Here is a 20967-nt window from a genome sequence, read left to right as displayed (position 1 = left end):
AACTCCAGTACTTTAGCCACCTCATGTGAAGAGTTGACTCATTGGAAAAGACTCTGATGCTGGGAGGGATTGAGGGCAGGAGGAGAAGGGGACGACAGAGGATGAGATGGCTGGATGGCATCACTGGCTCGATGGACGTGCGTCTGAGTGAACTCCGGGAGTTGGTGATGGACAGGGAGGCCTGGCGTGCTGCGATTCATGGGGTCGCAAAGAGTTGGACACAACTGAGCGACTGAACTGAACTGAACTGAACCCCTTAAGAGACTGAAAACCTACATGGACTTACCCATCCTGAAATATACAACGTTTAGTCAACTATGAAACCCAGCCAATGTCAGCTGGAACTTTAGGCCTGTCTTTGGTAAGCAGTCCCACCTGAAAGTCAAGATGGTTCTTCCTGAGCCATTCTCACCTACGCCATGGCTCTGAGCCTGGTGCTACAGCTGAATTAGGAAGGCTCTGTACTTTCACAAGCTTCCAAGAAAATGACAATTTGGGAGAGAGCAGTGAGGGCTAATTTTAAAAATTCAGTTAAACTACTGCAGCACCAAAATTTAACTCCAAAGTCTTATAAGAACTGTTAGCTCTTGAGTTTCAGAACATCTCAACAAAACCCCAGAAAAATCTCAAACCATATTATTCAAAATAGTCACAGTATTTCTCATGCTTTTTCCTTCTTTATCACAGTTCTTCTTCCTTTTCTTAATCAAGTCCTTAATCAATTTACCTCTTAAGACCCTCTATAAGCCCTATCACTTCTATAGATCCTTTTCTAACTTATTTCTCTGAAGTCTTATATACTAGTATGCACCATAATATTTAGCTGGTGCTTGTATATGTATATATGCATTCGTGCACACAATCTTGTGTTGGTAGCTGTTTTATCTAAGCTGGTTTATTATTCCATCTACTCCGCCACAGGACAATCCCCACAGAAATCAAAACATAGTTCTGGATAGAAATTGGTCTCAAGAACTACTTGATTACTCAGAATTTTTGGACAGCCTCTGTTCATTCTAATATGTTAAACATAAAGGTGCCTTCCTTAAGACTATACCACAAAGACTGGAAAGGCAGCCAAGAATTCAGGTTTAGCAGGAAAAGGAGAAGCAGAACAACAGGTGTTAGTAAAATGCTATGTAAATATATATATTTTATACAACTCATAATGGGCACAATTTATCTTCAGATAATAGAAAGCTGACCATTTATAAATTTGGAATAAAAAGTATCTCATAAGTAGACAATTTTCTGTGACTATCTAGTGTGTGTGTCTTTTTGGTCTCAGCTTGACATTCTAAGAAAGTCTATAACTTGCCTGATGCTAACAAGAAGGTGAGACAAGCTTTCAGAGCAATGGGCTGTCATGAAATAGAGTCCCTTAGTCAGACATATCGGAAATAGCCAGCTCAAGATGACACCTCTAGCCTAGAAAACTTAGTAGAAGTCAGGGGGATCAACATTCTTCCTCTTTCTTAGTTCAGGCATTAACAGTCCTTATAGACCAAGTACATTATCACTATTCTACAAGCCCAGGTTTATTTCTTTTTTGTAAGTTTAGAAGGGAAAATTCTTGTCGTTCCAGACAAAAATTTGAAGTGATTCTTATTGATAGAAGTATGAAATAGAATATTTTCAAGGCAGGATTAAAATCGATGCTTCTGATGTGGCTTGGGTGTAGAGAACAAGATGTTATTTTGCCTTTCTTACTTTATACAAGGAGGAAAATTCCTCAAACCTGTATGGAGTCTTCTCCCACATAAAATATCACCAAAAAAAAAAAAAAAAAAATTGTGTGTGTGGTGGGTGGGAAGGGAACCCAAAGCTTCTTTGGTCTCTAAGACTGTCAGGAGGAAGGCCTGATGGGACAAGATGGCCAGCATGCGCTCCAAAAGGTGGGAGGGACTAGACCTGGTTGGGTGACTTATAGGCGGAAGTGTGGCCCGGCCCGGGGCCTGTAGACCCCGGCTAGAGAGTTCAATAAAGGTGCTGGAGAGTTTCAGCAGGTGAATAGGGCGTTCCTCCTTCCGCACAACACCGAGAGCAAGCTCCTGGCAAAGTGGCAAGGCCCATACGGAGAAGTCTGGAGAATCGGTCCATTCGATTACGACGTCCTGTGCCCAGATAAACAAGAGAGAGAAAAGGAGTCATCATGTCAACTGATTGAAAGCCTGGTGGGCACAGGAAGTGGTCTCGATCCACCCAGATGGAAGAGTCCTCAGGTCTGAGAGGAGGCGGGCCCTAGGGACATACTCCCGCCAGCCAGCAGGGGGAGACACCACTCTCAGAAGGTGACTCTGGAGAGATCTCTTTCTTAGAGAGCATGTTGATGGTAGCCCACCACGTGGAGAAAGGGCCCAGACACAGAGCTGAAAAATAAAAAGATCCTACAGGAGCCCAGGAAGACAGCAGTAGGCAAAACAAAAAGAACAAGCCAAAAGTGGGGAAAAAAGCAAACGAAAACCCCAAAGGGAAATCTACTTAATATTTAAAAGGTGGGTAAACGTGAAAGTGAAGTCGCTCAGTCGTGTCCAACTCTTCGCGGCCCCATGGACTGTAGCCCACCAGGCTCCTCCCTCCACGGGATTCTCCAGGCAAGACTACTGGAGTGGGTTGCCATTTTCTTCTGCAGGGGATCTTCCTGACCCAGGGATCGAACCCGGGTCTCCTGCATTTCAGGCAGACGCTTTAACCTCTGAGCCACCATAAGGACTATTCAAAGTTGTCCTGAGTTCTCATGATTCAGTATTTAGACCTGGCTTCTACCAGGGTTAGAACTTTGTATAGTTAATGGATGGTCCATATTCCAAACAATGTGCCTCAAGCAATTACCTCTTTTTAAAGGACAATGTGCTGGCCTAATCAATCTATTCTCAAGTGAAACCTCACTATTATATTTGCTCTCATTCTGAGGTGCCATAGCCTGGATTCAGTCAGTGGTTGCATTGCCAATATGCCATTTATGCTCTAAAACAGTCTGCCTGCAGCTGGAATTCAGTCACTTGTTCTACGTGTAATAACAAACCAGTGTAGCAAAACTAGAGTTGGAAAAGGGACGTGAATTAATTCAAGCATGTTATTGCAAAGAGAAAAATATATGCGATCTAGCCTTTATCATATTTGTATAAACATCACTTTTAACCTTTATTTTACTTAAAAAGAAGAACAAGTCAAAGAGTTTGTAAAATCCTTCAGGTCACATTTCCAGGGCTTAACATCCCTAAATGTTAAGAAATCTTACTGTATGAAAATTCTTAAACATTCCCAAACTTAAAAAAATTTTTCCCTACAGATTTTGGTCATGCAACTTGTTGAGTTCACTTAGGACTCAGATACCTGCTTCTTATTCTCTGGTTCCCACGTAAGAAAGCAGTCCCAAAGACAGGAAGTCAGTGGCATCAAGCTGGCCAGATGAGCCATGTTGCCATCAAGCCAATTAACAAGACATGCCCAGATAGTGAGTCATCTGGTTTTTACTTCTAATTGGAGAACTGTCTCCTCTCATTTGATACAGAGGCAGTTCTCAGTCAGAAGATCTACAGTAGGGATTTTTAAAAATAGGATGGAAAGTCCACAGTTTACAAAACTCAGATTCCTGAGCCTAACCCCAGAAATCTCTCTGAATCTGGAGGTGAAAAACTCCTCAGGTGACAGCACTCTCAGGTTTTTTTCTTTCCATGACAATCCTGAGCTTTATTCACATAGATGCCCGGGTTCCACCAAGAACCCTGTGTAATTTAGCCAGGGGATATGTATATTTTTTCCCATGTCCTGAGGCGAGCAGGATTTTAGTTCCCTGACCAGGGATTGGATTTGGGACCCTGTGGTAAGAGTGTCAGGTCCTAACCACAGGACCACCAGGGAATTCCCTGTACTTCTTTATAATAGAGAAAAAGTCAAACATGATTATCTCATTCTTTCAACCCTAATGGTACCAATATCACACCTGTGATCCTGGTTTAGTTCTGCCCCCAAAGGAGGCTTGACTAAAAGAATTAAATTCCTTGGAAGCATACCTGAGAATACCAAATGACATAGTATCAGATGGATTATAGCAGCTATTTAAAAAAAAGTAACAAATGAAAAACAGCTGCGTTAGTATGAACAGTTTTTAAAAAACTGCAGAAGGGACTCCTTTTTGTCTTTGTTAGGATGAATAGGCATTATTGCTGGGATTCTGGAGCAAAAAGCAATCCTATTCCATGTGTGTCCAAACCTTAAACTCTTCACTCCGCTACCCAGCCACTCCTTCTAACACACTGATGCACAGGGAAAAAGCTGTAGATGCCACCAGTGAAACTGAAGGCTATTTTTCAACCTTAGATTAAATTAGACAAAGCTGCTTCAAACAGTATATCTGGAGTGATGACGTCACAGACTCCAGGAAACCCTCCAGCCCACTGGTGTGATGAGGTGGGTGCTTCGTCTGCGTGTCAGTGAGCCTGTGGTCTCGCTGTGAGAATGAACATCGGGGTGGCAGCATCCTCACAGCGCTAGGGGCATTTAGAACCTGAGCGCGGCTTTCTGCCGGTCCTCGGAAAGAGAAGGGCTGCTTGGGACCTACCGATGGCGGGCCCGCCCTGCCTCTTCTCTTCTAGGATGGCCGCCAGGTCCTTGGGCGCGGGCTTCTGTGGCTGGCTACTGAGCGTCTGTTCCAGCTCTGGGTTTTTCACCTTTAGCAGCTGATTTGCCTTCTTGATCTTCTGACTGTACTGCCTGGCCATCAGGAAAACCCTGCTCCTGGTCTTGTCTACATTGTCCAGCCCGGGCTCAGGGTTCTCTAGGTCCGCTGGGGACAGGCTGCCGCCGGCCACATCATAGGGACTTTCTGTGGGCGGCAGGTCACTGGCCAGCGACAGCCGGTGGAGACTCAGGCAGGAGCTGTCTTTGGCGGCTGGGGCTCGGTCCAGGGCGCAGGGGGCTGGCCCGGGCCTGTCTGCGGGCGGCGCAAGGAGAGCCCGGCCCACGGGCAGCGAGAGCGGGGAGCGCGCGCTCAGCTCCGGGGCGCTGCCCGCCAGCGGCCGCTCCTGCACGTCATCTTTGCTAACCGGAAACGCGGCCAGGAGCCGGTCTCTGGCTTTCACTTCGTTTTTCTTGATGTAATTTTCCAAGTCATTCCAGATTTCATCTACTTCTTCAGACAGTTTATCAGAGATGGACCGATCTGCTAGGGCCAAGTTGCAGCCGAAGGAGTTATAGAGCAAACTCAGATAATCGTTATCGGAGGGGCCTGGCGGGTAGGGCGCCTCGTCCTCACTGAACTGGAGGCTGTCCTGGGAAGCAGAGGCCCGCAGACTATCACAGCACCCCAAGTCGGCCTCCAAGCCCAGGAAGGTGCTCCTTACAGGACGCTTCGGGCTGCTGCCCTTGAAGTCCCGGGAGGGCGCCTCTGGGAGCGCAATGGTGTCATAGACATTCTCCTCCATCACCTGGAGGTCGTGCACGCTTTGGTTCCAGGCCTCCCCGGCCGGGAGGGCTCCATCTCTCCTGGGGTGCAATGTGCTCTCCTCCTCAGGTCCTGCTGGCTTCTTGGAGAAGGCCAGCTCGGGGGTACTCTTGGGGCGAACAGAGTCCCTGACTGGTTTGTGGGGACTGACTTCAGCATCTTCACGTTTAGCAACCATCAGTTTCAAGTCCTCGTAACTTATGTTGTCATAGACATGGTCTATGTCATCTATAGTCAACTCTATAGAGGACCCGTAGGGAGTTGTCCCGTCCTGCCCCTCTGTTTTAGGGTCACCCTGCAGTTCCCTCCGGGAGCTGTACTGAGAACCACCACTGTCCCTAGTTCTTATGTCAGGGGGACATGTGTTGCTCTCGCCAGCGCTGCTGGCCCGCCGCACAATCCTGTGGCCAGAGCTGGAGGTCTCCAAGGACTCGATTTGTCCCATGTGCCAACTGCAAGGTCGACTAGAAGTGCCATCTTCACACAGCTGGGCTGAGTTCAGATCCGAGGAGGAGAAGGATGGCAGGAACATCTGATAGTCATCTTCATCCTCCTGGTTCTCCTGCGACCTTCGGCTGGGAAACAGGGCTTGGCGGATCTGGTGGTCGGTCCAGATGTTTCTGACAGCCCCGCCTCCACGAAGCATGCTCAGGATGGTTGAACTGCTTGGCTGACTGCTCCGCTGGGCAGGAGAGGGCCCTGCTGAAGTCAACTGGGGAGACCCTTCCTCTCTGGAAACCTGAGGATGAGAGAAACATACCTATTGAATTACACCCAACAGGTCACGTAATTCAGAATAGTCTCCTGTATTTATACATTGTCTTTCCCCCTAGACGTGATATTCTTAAAGAAAATCATCAGGACACATGGTTGATTTTTAATTGAATTGAAAGCACATTGGATATTTTGCAGTAGGGGCAGAAAGATCAGGAACTGATGTTTACTGAGAAATAGGCTCAGCTATTTGAAGACGTTCTCCAAACTGCATGTTCATAATCACTCTTTGAAGTGGATATGATTGTACCAGTTTCAGTGGTAAAGAATCCGCCTGCAAAGCAGGAGTTGCAGGAGATGCAGGTTCGATCCCTGGGTCAGGAAGATTCTCTGGAGCAGGGCATGGCAACCCACTCCAGTATCCTTGCATGGAGAATCCCATGGACAGAGGAGCCTGGTGGGCTACAGTCTATAGGGTTGCAAAAAGTTGGACATGACTGAAGCAATGTAGCAAACAGGCACGCACGTACCAGTTTCACAGTAAGCACATTTAGGCTCTTAGGGTTCAGTAACTTAACTCTCCCTCATCAGTGGAAAGGCTAGGATGCAAACCCAGGTCACCTTATCCCACTGCAGGGAATCAGCTAAATACAGAAAACTGTCAGATACTTCAAATCATTTTGATATGCTCTTGGAAAATAACATTATACAAATGAACATATATAGGTGTCAAGGGCCAAGGTATCTGGTTTCTTTTTGGGGCTTGATCCTTAGCAGTCTCATCCTGGTTATTGGTGTACCAGAAACACCTCTGTCAGTGATCTGACTATGCCCTTTGAGAGTTTCTTTTAAATCTCTGAAACTGCATGACCCTGACTTGCACTGCCTTGGTTTATAGATTCTAGGCAAAAGAGCCTTTGTTTCAGGAAGTTAATTTAATCCACTATTGAACTAATGAAATTTTTACTTTCTTTCAGAATACATTTAATTAATATTTAGATGTCTGTTAGGAAGTAAATACGAGTGACACTAATGACTTTTAATCAGAGAGAACAATGAGTCTCTAATAACTTGGAACCTTTCCTGATGGAGCTCAACTGTGCATACAGGGAGCGGACTGCCCTCTGATATCCTCTGTGGGTATTGGGATTAGCTTCAAAGAGTTGAAAGGGTTAGGACAGGTTCAACCTAATTATTACCAGCGACATATTTTCTGGTCAAAACACCAGCATAACCTATTGGAAATGTCAAATTAACAAGAACTTTTCATCACTGATCAATGAAACTGGGATACCTATTACCCTGAAATTCAGTTCAGTTCAGTGGCTCAATCGTGTCTGACTCTTTGCGACTCCATGGACTGCAGCACGCCAGGCTTCCCTGTCCATCACCAACTCTCAGAGCTTACTCAAACTCATGTCCATTGAATTGGTGATGTCATCTAACCATCTCATCCTCTGTCATCCCCTTCTCTTCCCGCCCTCAATCTTTCCCAGCATCAGGGTCTTTTCCAATGAGTTAGTTCTTTGAATCAGTTGACCAAAGTATTGGAGCTTCAGCTTCAGCATCAGTCCTTCCAGTGAACATTCAGGACTGATTTCCTTTAGGATGGACTGGTTGGATCTCCTTGCAGTCCAAGGGACTCTCACAAGTCTTCTCCAACACCACAGTTCAAAAGCATCAATTCTTCAGTGCTCAGCTTTCTTCATAGTCCAACTATCACATTCATACATGACCATTGGAAAAACCATAGCTTTGACTAGATGGACCTTTGCTGACAAAGTCATGCCTCTGCTTTTTAATATGCTATCTAGGTTGGTCATAGCTTTTCTTCCAAGGAGCAAGTGTCTTAATTTCATGGCAGCAATCACCATCTGCAGTGATTTTGGAGCCCCCCAAAATGAAGTCTGTCACTGTTTCCACTGTTTTCCCATCTATTTCCCATGAAGAGATGGGACTGGATACCATGATCTTAGTTTCCTGAATGTTGAGTTTTAAGCCAACTTTTTTACTCTCTTCTTTCACTTTCATCAAGAGGCTTTTTAGTTCTTCTTTGCTTTCTGCCATAAAGGTGATATCATCTGCATATCTGAGGTTATTGATATTTCTCCTGGCAATCTTGATTCCAGCTTGTGCTTCATCCAGCCTGGCATTTCTCATGACATACTCTGGCATACAAGTTAAATAGCAGGGTGACAATATACAGCCTCGACATACTCCTTTCCCGATTGGAACCAGTCTATTGTTCTATGTCCAATTCAGCTATTGCTTCTTGACCTACATATAGATTTCTCAGGAGGCAAGTCAGGTGGGCTGGTATTCCCAACTCTTTCAGAATTTTCCACAGTTTGTTGTGATCCACACAGTCAAAGGCTTGGGTGTAGTCAATAAAGCAGAAGTAGATGTTTTTCTGGAACTCTCTTGCTTTTTCTGTGATCCAGTGGATGTTGGCAATTTGATCTCTGGCTCCTCTGATGGGATAAATCCAGCTTGAACATCTAGAAGTTCATGGTTCATGCACTGTTGAAGCCTGGCTTGGAGAATTTTGAGCATTACTTTGCTAGCGTGTGAGATGAGTGCAATTGTGCAGTAGTTTGAACATTCTTTGGCATTGCCTTTCTCTGAGATTGGAATGAAACCTGACCTTTTCCAGCCCTGTGGCCACTGCTGAGTCTTCCAAATTTGCTAGCATATTGAGTGCAGCACTTTCACAACATCATCTTTTAGGATTTGATATAGCTCAACTGGAATTCTATCACCGCCACTAGCTTTGTTCATAGTGATGCTTCCTAAGGCCCACTTGACTTCACATTCCAGGATGTCTGGCTCTAGGTGAGTGATCACACCATCATGGTTATCTGGGTCATGAAGATCTTTTTTTGTCTAATTCTGTGTATTCTTGCCACCTCTTCTTAATATCTTCTGCTTCTATTAGGTCCATGCCATTTGTGTCCTTTATTGTGCCCATCTTTGTATGAAATGTTCCCTTGGTATCTCTAATTTTCTTGAAGAGATATCTGGTTTTTCCCATTCTATTGTTTTCCTCTATTTCTTTGCATTGATTGCTGAGGAAGGCTTTCTTATCTCTCCCTGCTATTCTTTGGAACTCTGCATTCAAATAAGTATATCTTTCCTTTTCTCCTTTGTCTTTTCGCTTTGCTTCTTTTCTCAGCTATTTGTAAGTCCTCCTCAGACAACCATTTTGCCTTTTTGCATTTCTTTTTCTTGGGAATGGTCTCTATCACTGCCTCCTGTACAATGTCATGAACCTCCATCCATAGTTCTTCAGGCACTCTGTCTATCAGATCTAATCCCTTGAATCTATTTGTCACTTTCACTGTATAATTGTAATGGATTTGATTTAGGTAATAGCTGAATGATCTAGTGGTTTTCCCTACCTTCTTCAATTTAAGTCTGAATTTTGTAATACGGAGCTCATGATCTGAGCCACAGTCAGCTCCTGGTCTTGTTTTTGCTGACTGTATGAACTTCTCCATTTTTGGCTGCAAAGAATATAATCAATCTGATTTTGGTGGTGACCATCTGGTGATGTCCATGTGTAGTCTTCTCTTGTGTTGTTGGAAGAGGGTGTTTACTATGACCAGTGCATTCTCTTGGCAAAACTGTTAGCCTTTGACCTGCTTCATTTTGTAGTCCAAGGCCAAATTTGCCTGTCACTCCAGGTATATCTTGACTTCCGACTTTTGCTTTCCAGTCTTCTATAATGAAAAGGACATCTTTTTTGGGTGTTAGTTCTAGAAGGTTTTGTGGGTCTTCATAGAACTGTTCAACTTCAGCTTCTTCAGCATTACTGGCTGGAACATAGACTTGGATTAATGTGATACTGAATGACTTGCCTTGGAAATGAACAGAGATAATTCTGTCATTTTTGAGATTGCATCCAAATACTGCATTTCAGACTCTTTTTGTTGATTATGATGGCTACTCCATTTCTTCTAAGGTATTTTTGCCCACAGTAGTAGATATAATGGTCATCTGAGTTAAATTCATCCATTCCAGTCCATTTTAGTTCACTGATTCCTAAAATGTTGATACTCACTTTTGCCACCTCCTGTTTGACCATTTCCAATATGCCTTGATTCATGGACCTAACATCTCAGGTTCCTATGCATATTGCTCCTTACAGCATTGGACTTTACTTCCATCACCAATCAAATCCACAACTGGGTGTTGTTTTTGCTTTGGCTCTGTCTCTTCATTCTTTCTGGAGTTATTTCTCCACTAATCTCCAGTAGCATATTGGGCACCTACCGACCTGGGGAGTTCATCTTTCAGTGTTCTATCTTTTTGCCTTTTCATTCTGTTCATGGGATTCTCAAGACAAGAATACTAATGTGATTTGCCATTCCTTTCTCCAGTGGACCACGTTTTATCAGAACTCTCCACCATGACCCGTCCATCTTGGGTGGCCCTACATGGCATGGCTCATAGTTTCATTGAGTTAAACAAGGCTGTTGTCCATGTGATCAGTTTGGTTAATTTTCTATGATTGTGGTTTTCATTCTGTCTGCCCTCTGATGGATAAGGATAAGAGGCTTATGGAAGCTTGGAATATCCACCTACTAATATTCTGTCTGCCTATGGAAGCTTGGAGTATTCACCTACTAATATGTCTGTCTGCCTACTGACCTGCCTGTCTGTCTATCAGTGAGGGCAAGAATATAATTTTATCCTGAATGTTATTTTTCTATTAAAGATTTAACAATAAAAAGTCTTCTTAGTCATGTAATCCTTTGTTCACTTTTTTCCAAATAGTAAAACTGTGGCCACTTGAGGACTAGGAATAAACAAATACACGCATATATGGATATGTTCAGTTCAGTTCAGTTGCTCAGTCATGTCCGACTCTTTGCAACCCCATGAATTGTAGCATGCCAGGCCTCCCTGTCCATCACCAACTCCCAGAGTTCACCCAGACTCACGTCCATTGAGTCAGTGATGCAATGCAGCAATCTCATCCTCTGTCATCCCCTTCTCCTCCTGGCCCCAACCCCTCCCAGCATCAGAGTCTTTTCCAATGAGTCAACTCTTCACATGAGGTGGCCAAAGTACTGGAATTTCAGCTTTAGCATCATTCCTTCCAAAGAAATCCCAGGGCTGATCTCCTTCAGGATGGACTGGTTGGATCTCCTTGCAGTCCAAGGGACTCTCAAGAGTCTTCTCCAACACCACAGTTCAAAGGCATCAATTCTTCGGCGCTCAGCCTTCTTCACAGTCCAACTCTCACATCCATACATGACCACTGGAAAAACCATAGCCTTGACTAGACGGACCTTTGTTGGCAAAGTCATGTCTCTGCTTTTGAATATGCTATCTAGGTTGGTCATAACTTTCCTTCCAAGGAGTAAGCGTCTTTTAATTTCATGGCTGCAATCACCATCTGCAGTGATTTTGGAGCCCCCAAAAAATAAAGTCTGACACTGTTTCCACTGTTTCCCCATCTATTTCCCATGAAGTGATGGGACCGGATGCCATGATCTTCGTTTTCTGAACGTTGAGCTTTAAGCCAACTTTTTCACTCTCCACTTTCACTTTCATCAAGAGGCTTTTTAGTTCCTCTTCACTTTCTGCCATGAGGGTGGTGTCATCTGCATATCTGAGGAGATTGATATTTCTCCTGGCAATCTTGATTCCAGCTTGTTCTTCCAGCCCAGCGTTTCTCATGATGTACTCTGCATAGAAGTTAAATAAGCAGGGTGACAATATACAGCCTTGATGTACTCCTTTTCCTATTTGGAACCAGTCTGTTGTTCCATGTCCAGTTCTAACTGTTGCTTCCTGACCTGCATACAGATTTCTCAAGAGGCAGGTCAGGTGGTCTGGTATTTCCATCTCTTTCAGAATTTTCCACAGTTTGTTGTGATCCACACAGTCAAAGGCTTTGGCATAGTCAATAAAGCAGAAATAGATGTTTTTCTGGAACTCTCTTGCTTTTTCCATGATCCATCGGATGTTGGCAATTTGATCTCTGGTTCCTCTGCCTTTTCTAAAACCAGCTTGGACATCCTCAGTTTACATGTGAGCTAAATCTCCTTCCTTCTCTACACACACACACACACACACACACAGCTTCGGAATGCATATTCTGTATATATTCTGGGAGAAATGTTAATCTCTTTATCTCTTGAGTCTTTTTCTGCATTTAGTATACATTCATTTTTGTTAGGAGATGGAATTTTACCACTAAGAAAAAAGCACGTTGGTGCTTTCTTTCTTTCTTGTCTTCAGGTTTCATAAGGTTTAGTTAGTCCCCATATAGAGACTTGGTTTGATCATTATCATGAAAAGTTTCCAAGAGGCTCCTGAGATTGTATCTCTAGGACTAATAGAGCGATTCCCCCACCTGGTACTAAGCCAGGCTTGCTCTGTGATCATAGTTTGGCTGCCTCGCAAAGCCACCTTCTGCTGTTTGCTTTTGAAAACAAAGTGCATTAAAAAAACAATCAAAATCTCTTATGTCATATTTCAGGAGAGTGATTAAATTCATGCTAATAAATTTTCAAAAGTTTCCAAACAGAAATATGCACTACCTGAAAAAAATCCACCTGCCCCAATTTTAAGCAAATCATTTAAACATAAGACTATCGATTTTTAGATGTTTTGACATCCTGACTGAAAGATCCATTGTTTATTAACATGGTCACTCTGGCCCTGTGCCAAGGAGTGGGGCAGGTGGAGTTGTGGGGGAGATTTTCACAGCCACATCATTACAGAGCACAAAGCAAGAAGCCAAGATCGATTCTCTAAGAATTGTTAGTTAAGCCAATCTATCCGTAGGCATTTCGGACATGGTTCCCTCCAGTCAGGATACGTATTTATTGTTCATAGGTAATAAATGTGAATATACATCTTCCAATAAAACATACCATTTTTATTCCCCCTTCTCCTAACCTTTCATTGGAGGAAGAAAAATCAAAACTTGATATAGTGAAGTTTTATTATACCACATATCATCACACCTCTCATACCAGCAGCAGGACTGCATTCTTAGAAGGGGATCTTTGTGATTGAAGGCTGATGCTTTGAAAAAGGAGCAAATACTTGGGATGAAGAACCTTGGTCTTAAATGCACATAGGCACAGGGCAACGTGGAGTGGACCACAGCCTGTGCTGGTGTTACATCCTAAGGAATCTTTACAGCTTCTGAGCAGAGAGGTGGGGCAGAAAGATGAAGAAATCATCGCCTTGGTTCTGAGAGATGAAGCTGGGGGTGGGGAGGTGGGGCGAGGGTTGAGAAGGAAGAGGCCTAACTTAAATCTACTTCAACATGTAATTGTTAACACTTGGAAGATAAACTGGAGGTTAGATTTTTAAGGAGAAGATAGGTAGGTATAAAGGCTGCCTAAAGTAAACATTTCAAAATAAGGAATGTAATAACACTTACCTTTTGAATGTCTTGTGCTGTTTCTGAAAAACAAAAGATTTAAAACATTTTGAAGTTTGAGGATTAAAAATGTAACTCATACATAGCTAACCACTGATATTTTATAGAACTTTTAAACTTATTGTTAATCACTGAAACCCATTGAAACCCAGTTTCAAGGCTCTTTTGACCTAATTTTCAGAAAATAGCACTCAGTTACCCAAGCTGCATATCCTGTACTATAACAACTCGACATACATCTGAATGTTAAGTACCTTCCTTAATCCCTGAGAGAGCAATGGACTAATTCATATTAAGTTTCAAAAGCTTTCCCTCAAAATATATATAACCTGAAAAAAATACACATGAAAATCATTTAAACATAAGATTATATTTGTTAATTTTTAAACATTTTATCAGTTGTAACAGAAAGGCATAGCATTGATCAAAAGGGTCACCTTGGCTCTGTGCTAAGGACGGTGCAAGAGGAGTTGTGGGGGGAGACTTACTAGCCGCATCCTCATAGATACCCTTATGATACCCTGATAATCTGTGTCTCATCTTTATACGTTAATTACAGAAGCATGTAAAGTAAAAAGTGATTGAAACTTCTCCACAAATTCTACCCCATAGAGGCAACCCCAATCAAAAAAGTTTGATGTTCATCTTTCCAGGTCCTGTTCCCACCCTGCCCCCCATCCCAGTCTTGTTTTTATAATAAGGGTGCAATATGCAACACTGCATTTCCTGCTAAATATATGTACACAAGCCTATCAGTAGACAGATATGTACATCATTCTTTTTAACAGCTGCAGAATATTCCATGTAGTGCTCTGGGATTTGTAACTTTTCAAATCATTTTTCACTAGATGGATACATTTATTACGTGGTATCCTGTTAAAAACAAAAGAACACAAATACTCATAAATGTGTGAACCCTGGGTGAGTATGTCTATACAGGAAGTGTACATTGTGAAACATATACAAGTGAAAAATATGAAAGTGTTGGTTCAAGGGAAATTGCACATTTAAAATTTAAGTGGGTATTAACAAATTTTGCTCCAAAATCACTGCAGAAATTTATACACCAATAGCTTCAGAGTGCCTGTTTTTCTCTGTGAGCAAGCCCACAGCTCTCTCACCTCTGTGTATCTCATGCATATGTATGATTTTCTGATTACTGATGTGAGTGACCATTTGTAAATTTTATTGGCAGTTTGTGTTTCTGCCGGATTATATTATCTGCCTTCAGAATAGAAGTCCTTTGTCTTTTTTATTAATGTGATTTCTTACATTAATATTCACAAGCATTAATCTTTTTATGTCCACTGTTATCTATACTACAAACATTTTATGTCATTCAGCTTTACATTTTATAATGGGACAGTATTACTTACAGACGTTAATCAAACCTGCTAATCTGTAATTCATCTGGTGTTGATTTTTCTGTATATTGTGTGACTTTGTGGATATCAACAGGAATGAAAAAAAAAAAGTGATCTAGGACTTACCGCTGGTCTTCAAAACTTTATGTGATCTTGAGGAAGGTTCTGGGAGGAAAAATAAGGCCAGCATCATTTGTCAAACCAAATCAAGATTTTTTTCTTTATAAGTAATTATTATTGTTCAGTCACTAAGTCATATCCAACTCTTTGTGACCCCACGGACTGCAGCACGCCAGGTTCCTCTGTCCTCCGCTATCTCCCCGAGTTAGCTCAAATTCATGTCCATTGAGTCAGACATGCTAGCTACCCATCTCATCCTCTGCCACCCAAATTCACTTAAATCCTGATTGCTTAGAGATACTTGGCAAGACATTCACTCTATCAAAACTGTAGGATGAACACTAAGCTATGCAATCTGGAGTCACCTAACAGAAAACCAACCCAACCCATAGTAGCACAATGTTCTCAGCTTTAAGTACCACCCTCTTCCAACAACACAAGAGAAGACTCTACACATGGACATCACCAGATGGTCAACACCGAAATCAGATTGATTATATTCTTTGCAGCCAAAGATGGAGAAGCTCTACACAGTCAGCAAAAACAAGACCAGGAGCTGACTGTGGCTCAGATCATGAACTCCTTATTGCCAAATTCAGACTGAAACTGAAGAAAGTAGGGAAAACCACTAGACCATTCAGGTATGACCTAAATCAAATCCCTTATGATTATACAGTGAAAGTGAGAAATAGATTTAAGGGACTAGATCTGATAGAGAGAGTGCCTGATGAGCTATGGATGGAGGTTCATGACATTGTACAGGAGACAGGGATCAAGACCATCTCCATGGAAAAAAAATGCAAAAAAGCAAAATGGCTGTCTGGGGAGGCCTTGCAAATAGCTGTGAAAAGAAGAGAAGTGAAAAGCAAAGGAGAGAAAGAACGATATAAGCATCTGAATGCAGAGTTCCAAAGAATAGCAAGAACAGATAAGAAAGCCTTCCTCAGCGATCAATGCAAAGAAAGAGGAAAACAACAACTGGAAAGACTAGAGATCTCTTCAAGAAAACTAGAGATACCAAGGGAACATTTCATGCAAAGATGGGCACAATAAAGGACAGAAATGGTATGGACCTAATAGAAGCAGAAGATATTAAGAAGAGGTGGCAAGAATACACAGAAGAACTGTACAAAAAAGATCTTCACGACCAAGATAATCACGATGGAGTGATCACTCACCTAGACCCAGACATCCTGGAATGTGAAGTCAAGTGGGCCTTAGAAAGCATCACTACAAACAAAGCTAGCGGAGGTGATGGAATTCCAGTTGAGCTATTTCAAATCCTGAAAGATGATGCTGTGAAAGTGCTGCACTCAATATGCCAGCAAATTTGGAAAACTGAGCAGTGGCCACAGGACTGGAAAAGTTCAGTTTTCATTCCAATCCCAAAGAAAGGCAATTCCAAAGAATGCTCAAACTACCGCACAATTGCACTCATCTCACATGCTAGTAAAGTAATGCTCAAAATTCTCCAAGCCAGGCTTCAGCAATGTGTGAAGCTTGAACTTCCAGATGTTCAGGCTGGTTTTAGAAAAGGCAGAGGAACCAGAGATCAAATTGCCAACATCCGATGGATCATGGAAAAAGCAAGAGAGTTCCAGAAAAACATCTACTTCTGCTTTATTGACTATGCCAAAGCCTTTGACTGTGTGGATCACAACAAACTGTGGAAAATTCTGAAAGAGATGGGAATACCAGACCACCTGACCTGCCCCTTGAGAAACTTGGATGCAGGTCAGGAAGCAACAGTTAGAACTGGACATGGAACAATAGACTGGTTCCAAATAGGAAAAGGAGTACGTCAAGGCTGTATATTGTCACCCTGCTTATTTAACTTCTATGCAGAGTACATCATGAGAAACGCTGGGCTGGAAGAAGCACAAGCTGGAATCAAGATTGCCGGGAGAAATATCAATAACCTCAGATATGCATATGATACCGCCCTTATGGCAGAAAGTGAAAAGGAACTAAAGAGCCTCTTGATGAAAGTGAAAGAGGAGAGTGAAAAAGTTGGCCTAAAGCTCAACATTCAGAAAACGAAGATCATGGCATCCGGTCCCATCACTTCATGGGAAATAGACAGGGAAACAGTGGAAACAATGTCAGACTTTATTTTTGGGGGCTCCAAAATCACTGCAGATGGTGATTGCAGCCATGAAATTAAAAGATGCTTACTCCTTGGAAGGAAAGTTATGACCAACCTAGATAGCATATTGAAAAGCAGAGACATGACTTTGCCAACAAAGGTCCGTCTAGTCAAGGCTATGGTTTTTCCAGTGGTCATGTATGGATGTGAGAGTTGGACTGTGAAGAAAGCTGAGTGCCGAAGAATTGATGCTTTTGAACTGTGGTGTTGGAGAAGACTCATGAGAGTCCCTTGGACTGCAAGGAGATCCAACATTCCATTCTAAAGGAGATCAGTCCTGGGATTTCTTTGGAAGGAATGATGCTAAAGCTGAAACTCCAGTACTTTGGGCACCTCATGCAAAGAGTTGACTCATTGGAAAAGACTCTGATGCTGGGAGGGATTGAGGGCAGGAGGAGACGGGGATGACAGAGGATGAGATTGCTGGATGGCATCACTGACTCGATGGACGTGAGTTTGAGTGAACTCCGGGAGTTGCTGATGGACAGTGAGGCCTGGCGTGCTGCAATTCATGGGGTCACAAAGAGTCGGACACGACTGAGCGACTGAACTGAACTGATAAGAGGATTATGTTCAATCTCCTTCTGCCAGAGCCCTATGCCAAGCCTCAGACCTCACAGGCCAACTGTCCATCTGACATGTCCCCAGCATGACCACAGACCCAGCAAACTCAGCATATCCCAGTCTCAGCTCACCAGTCTCCCCCACAGCTGCTCCTCCATCTGTATTTCTTATCTTGTTTGTCATTCACGTTATCTTCCCTACTTAGTGGCCAGGACATCATTTTAAGTTTTTCCCATTTTTATCCATCACAATCTTACAGGATCCTATTGATGTTCCACCCCAGTTACCACTGTTTTATTCCAAACCTTTAGCATCTCTCACACAGACTAGAGGAACAGCCTCCTCCCCATTGTCCCTGCCTACTTCATTTTCCACCTCGAGCCAGAATTCTCTTTTTAAAAGGAAAACATCTCATTGCTTAAAATCCTTCCATTCTTGCAAGATCAAGTTCTTGCAAGCTTGAACTTGCAAGTTCTGCCTGACCTACTTGGCCTTTCATAATCAGGCCCTGATACAACTCTAGTCACATCTCCTTCCATTTACCTTGCTCACCTGCACCTCCAGTCTACCTTGCAGCCAAGGCCAAACAAGTGGCAATAGCTGTCTGATCTAAGGTGTGCTGGCTGAAGTCTCAGGGCCTTTGCAATGTGTTGTCTCCATATCATCAGGCTCTGCAGATTCTACCTGGGGTCCTGGTCCTCTGCTCTGTGTGGTCTTCTGTCGTTCCTAGAGGGCTCAGCTCCCTGTCTCCCCCGCTTTTCAAAACTTCCATTCAACTTCTACAAACTCCATTGTATGAACTGCTATTTGTTCAACCTTTTTTGACTCTCCCACTAGGCTACAAAGTCCTTGCAAGCAGAAATCATGGGCGTTATTTTTACATTTTCTTAGCACAGTGTAGGAAATCAGGAACTTAGTAAATGCTGACTTAAATAAAGAAAAATCTGAGGGCTAAGGGGATACCACAAGAAGTCTAGTTTAGCAGATGTGTATTAAAATTTTAGATTTGAAGCAGCTTTGGTATATGTCATTTACAGGATACAATTTTTCACCAGCGCCAGTAAGTGGGATTTAAACACCTGCATGCCAGTGGTAAAATACTATACAAAGCGAACTTAGTTAATTGACATGTTTTATAGTAACTGAAAAATTGAGAGTTAAGTAGAAAGACTTTTAGAACCAAAGCTTGAGAGCCTCAAAGATAATCAAACTGGTGATGTGTTCAAAAACCAGAAAGAAAATACCTTTTTGTCTAACTGAAAGGGACTTTCATTACTAGTGCCCCCAAATTATTTAATTTTGATTATATCTGATTATATTTTATTTACCAGATTTCCTTCTCAGCCGATACGGAGCAGAGCCATTTCGAGAGCCACAAGTCTCTCCCTCGGGACTGTAACAGAAGCCTGGGTAATCTGTAAAGAACCACAGATGTCTATAAGAATGCAGTGTTCCATGCTGATCCACTTCGATGTATGGCAAAACCCACCACAATACTGTAAAGTAATTAGCCTCCAATTAAAATAAATACATTAAATAAAAAAAGAATGCACTGTTCCGTGACTTTTCAGAAAACGGGTAGGACTCGTTTGTCCTGGGTATCTGTGGATTTCTATTTCATCAGACATGGTAGAATTCCTCCTTCCATAACCAGGGTTGAATATGCATCTCAAGACTTTGTGGTTACTGTGGGACCCGCAGGAATGAGTTAGCAAGGTAAACCACATTCCTCACTTCCACCCCCTCCCACACCCCCAGGCACTCACATGTATTCTAACTACTACTTTTTCACTCTCTGGCAGAAAGAGCTACAAACTTTGGCTTTCCCCTTCCTAAAAAGTTAGTTCAAATGTGTAAGGTGTGATAACTTCTGGCACCCATTCAGACTCACCAGCAACTCTGAGACCCACAGAGGTCAGACAATTCCATTAGAATAAAAAAACAAGGCCCCTGAGAAACTGCAGCAAAGGGTCACATCAGAGACCCTGTCAAGGTACTGGAGAATTCCATCTGGGGAGTAATTTCAAGAGGCATTTCTGCCTGGCATGGTGGTGGAGGGTGCCAAGCCCTTCCTGACCCTGTGGAAGCTGCCCTCCATGTTTTTTTAGACACGCTTTAAATGGTTTAAGTTCTCTTCTCAGAAAAGGAATTTTCATTTCATTTCATCTAAGGGGTACACAGACTTTGGATTAAGAAAATCTGGTCTAAGTCTAAAGCATTGCAGCATATTCAGTGACCATCTGCACCCTGAAGCTTGAGGATAAACAGTTTTAGGACATAGCTGTAGATGGGTATTCTTCAAATTGAGGTTAAGCATCTTTAGGTCTGTCTGAAGTGTGAGAAAGGTCTGAGGATTATAAAGACCACATAGACTTCAATGTTAGAGTCAAAGGTATCCAAATGAGGTCATTTGGTCCAATGCACTGGCCTATCCTGTTCACAGCCAGCTGAGACCAAAGTTAGGGTAATTCTCTTCGGCTGGGATGCTGTGGATAGACCTGGCCTGGAAGAGAGGCACAGGACGCCAGTTAGAGGCTTGCCAGCATTCTGTGTGCTCAGAGAATCTTTATTATTTTTCTGTGTTATTTATTTCTTCTTTGTTAGTTATATTCAGATCTCAAGCCTCATATTTTTTAAAAAAAGAATGTGTAATTACTGTAATTTATTTTGAATTTTTTTATATTGGAGTATAACTGGCTAACAATGCTAGTTTCAGGTACACAGCACAGCTGCTCACCTACACACACGTGTCCCTCCCCCAGCCTGTTCCCATCCAGGCTGCCACACGACACTGAGCAGAGCTCCCTGTGCCATACACAGCGTCCTTGTTGGTGTCGAAGAGCTAACCCAGAGCCTGGCAATAAACAAACAATGTCGTCAAATGTAGCCGCTCATGTTGAACAGCTATGCATGCTAAGTCACTTCAGTCCTGTCTGACTCTGTGACCCTATGGACTGTAGCCTGCCAGGCTCCTCCATCCGTGGGATTCTCCAGGCAAGAATACTGGCGTGGGTTGCCATTCCTTTCTCCAGGGGATCTTCCTGAGCCAGGGGTCAAACCTGTGTCTCTTATCCCCTGCATTGGTAGGTGTTTTTTTGTTTTTGTTTCTTTTTTTTTTTTTTAACACTACCACCACCTAGGAAGCCCAAACACAGCGTTCCTGGATGGGCTCGAACCACCAACTTTTCAATTAACAGCTGAACTCACT

The 20967-nt window shown here is 42.9% G+C and overlaps 1 protein-coding gene across 4 annotated transcripts in view; it reads right to left on the bottom strand.

Annotated features, from left to right (window-relative positions):
* PLEKHG1 (pleckstrin homology and RhoGEF domain containing G1) overlaps positions 1-20967 on the bottom strand; it is a 251373-nt gene that overhangs the window by 6255 nt on the left and 224151 nt on the right. For 3 of the 4 annotated variants that reach the window (XM_055535956.1, XM_055535955.1, XM_055535954.1), the window contains 4 exons: positions 19088-19174; positions 15056-15094; positions 13566-13588; positions 4565-6185 (listed from right to left, as the gene is read on the bottom strand). In XM_055535956.1, coding sequence (XP_055391931.1) covers positions 4565-6185; positions 13566-13588; positions 15056-15094; positions 19088-19174 — 1770 coding nt within the window. Of the gene's footprint in view, positions 1-687; positions 2115-4564; positions 6186-13565; positions 13589-15055; positions 15095-19087; positions 19175-20967 lie in introns of those variants that run through there. The other variant, XM_055535957.1, reaches the window with a different exon arrangement.

This window comes from Bubalus kerabau, chromosome 9, assembly GCF_029407905.1.
Source record: "Bubalus kerabau isolate K-KA32 ecotype Philippines breed swamp buffalo chromosome 9, PCC_UOA_SB_1v2, whole genome shotgun sequence".
NCBI lineage: Eukaryota > Metazoa > Chordata > Mammalia > Artiodactyla > Bovidae > Bubalus > Bubalus kerabau.
Note: the sequence above shows the minus strand (reverse complement) of the source record. Positions and strands in the feature narration are given on the sequence as shown.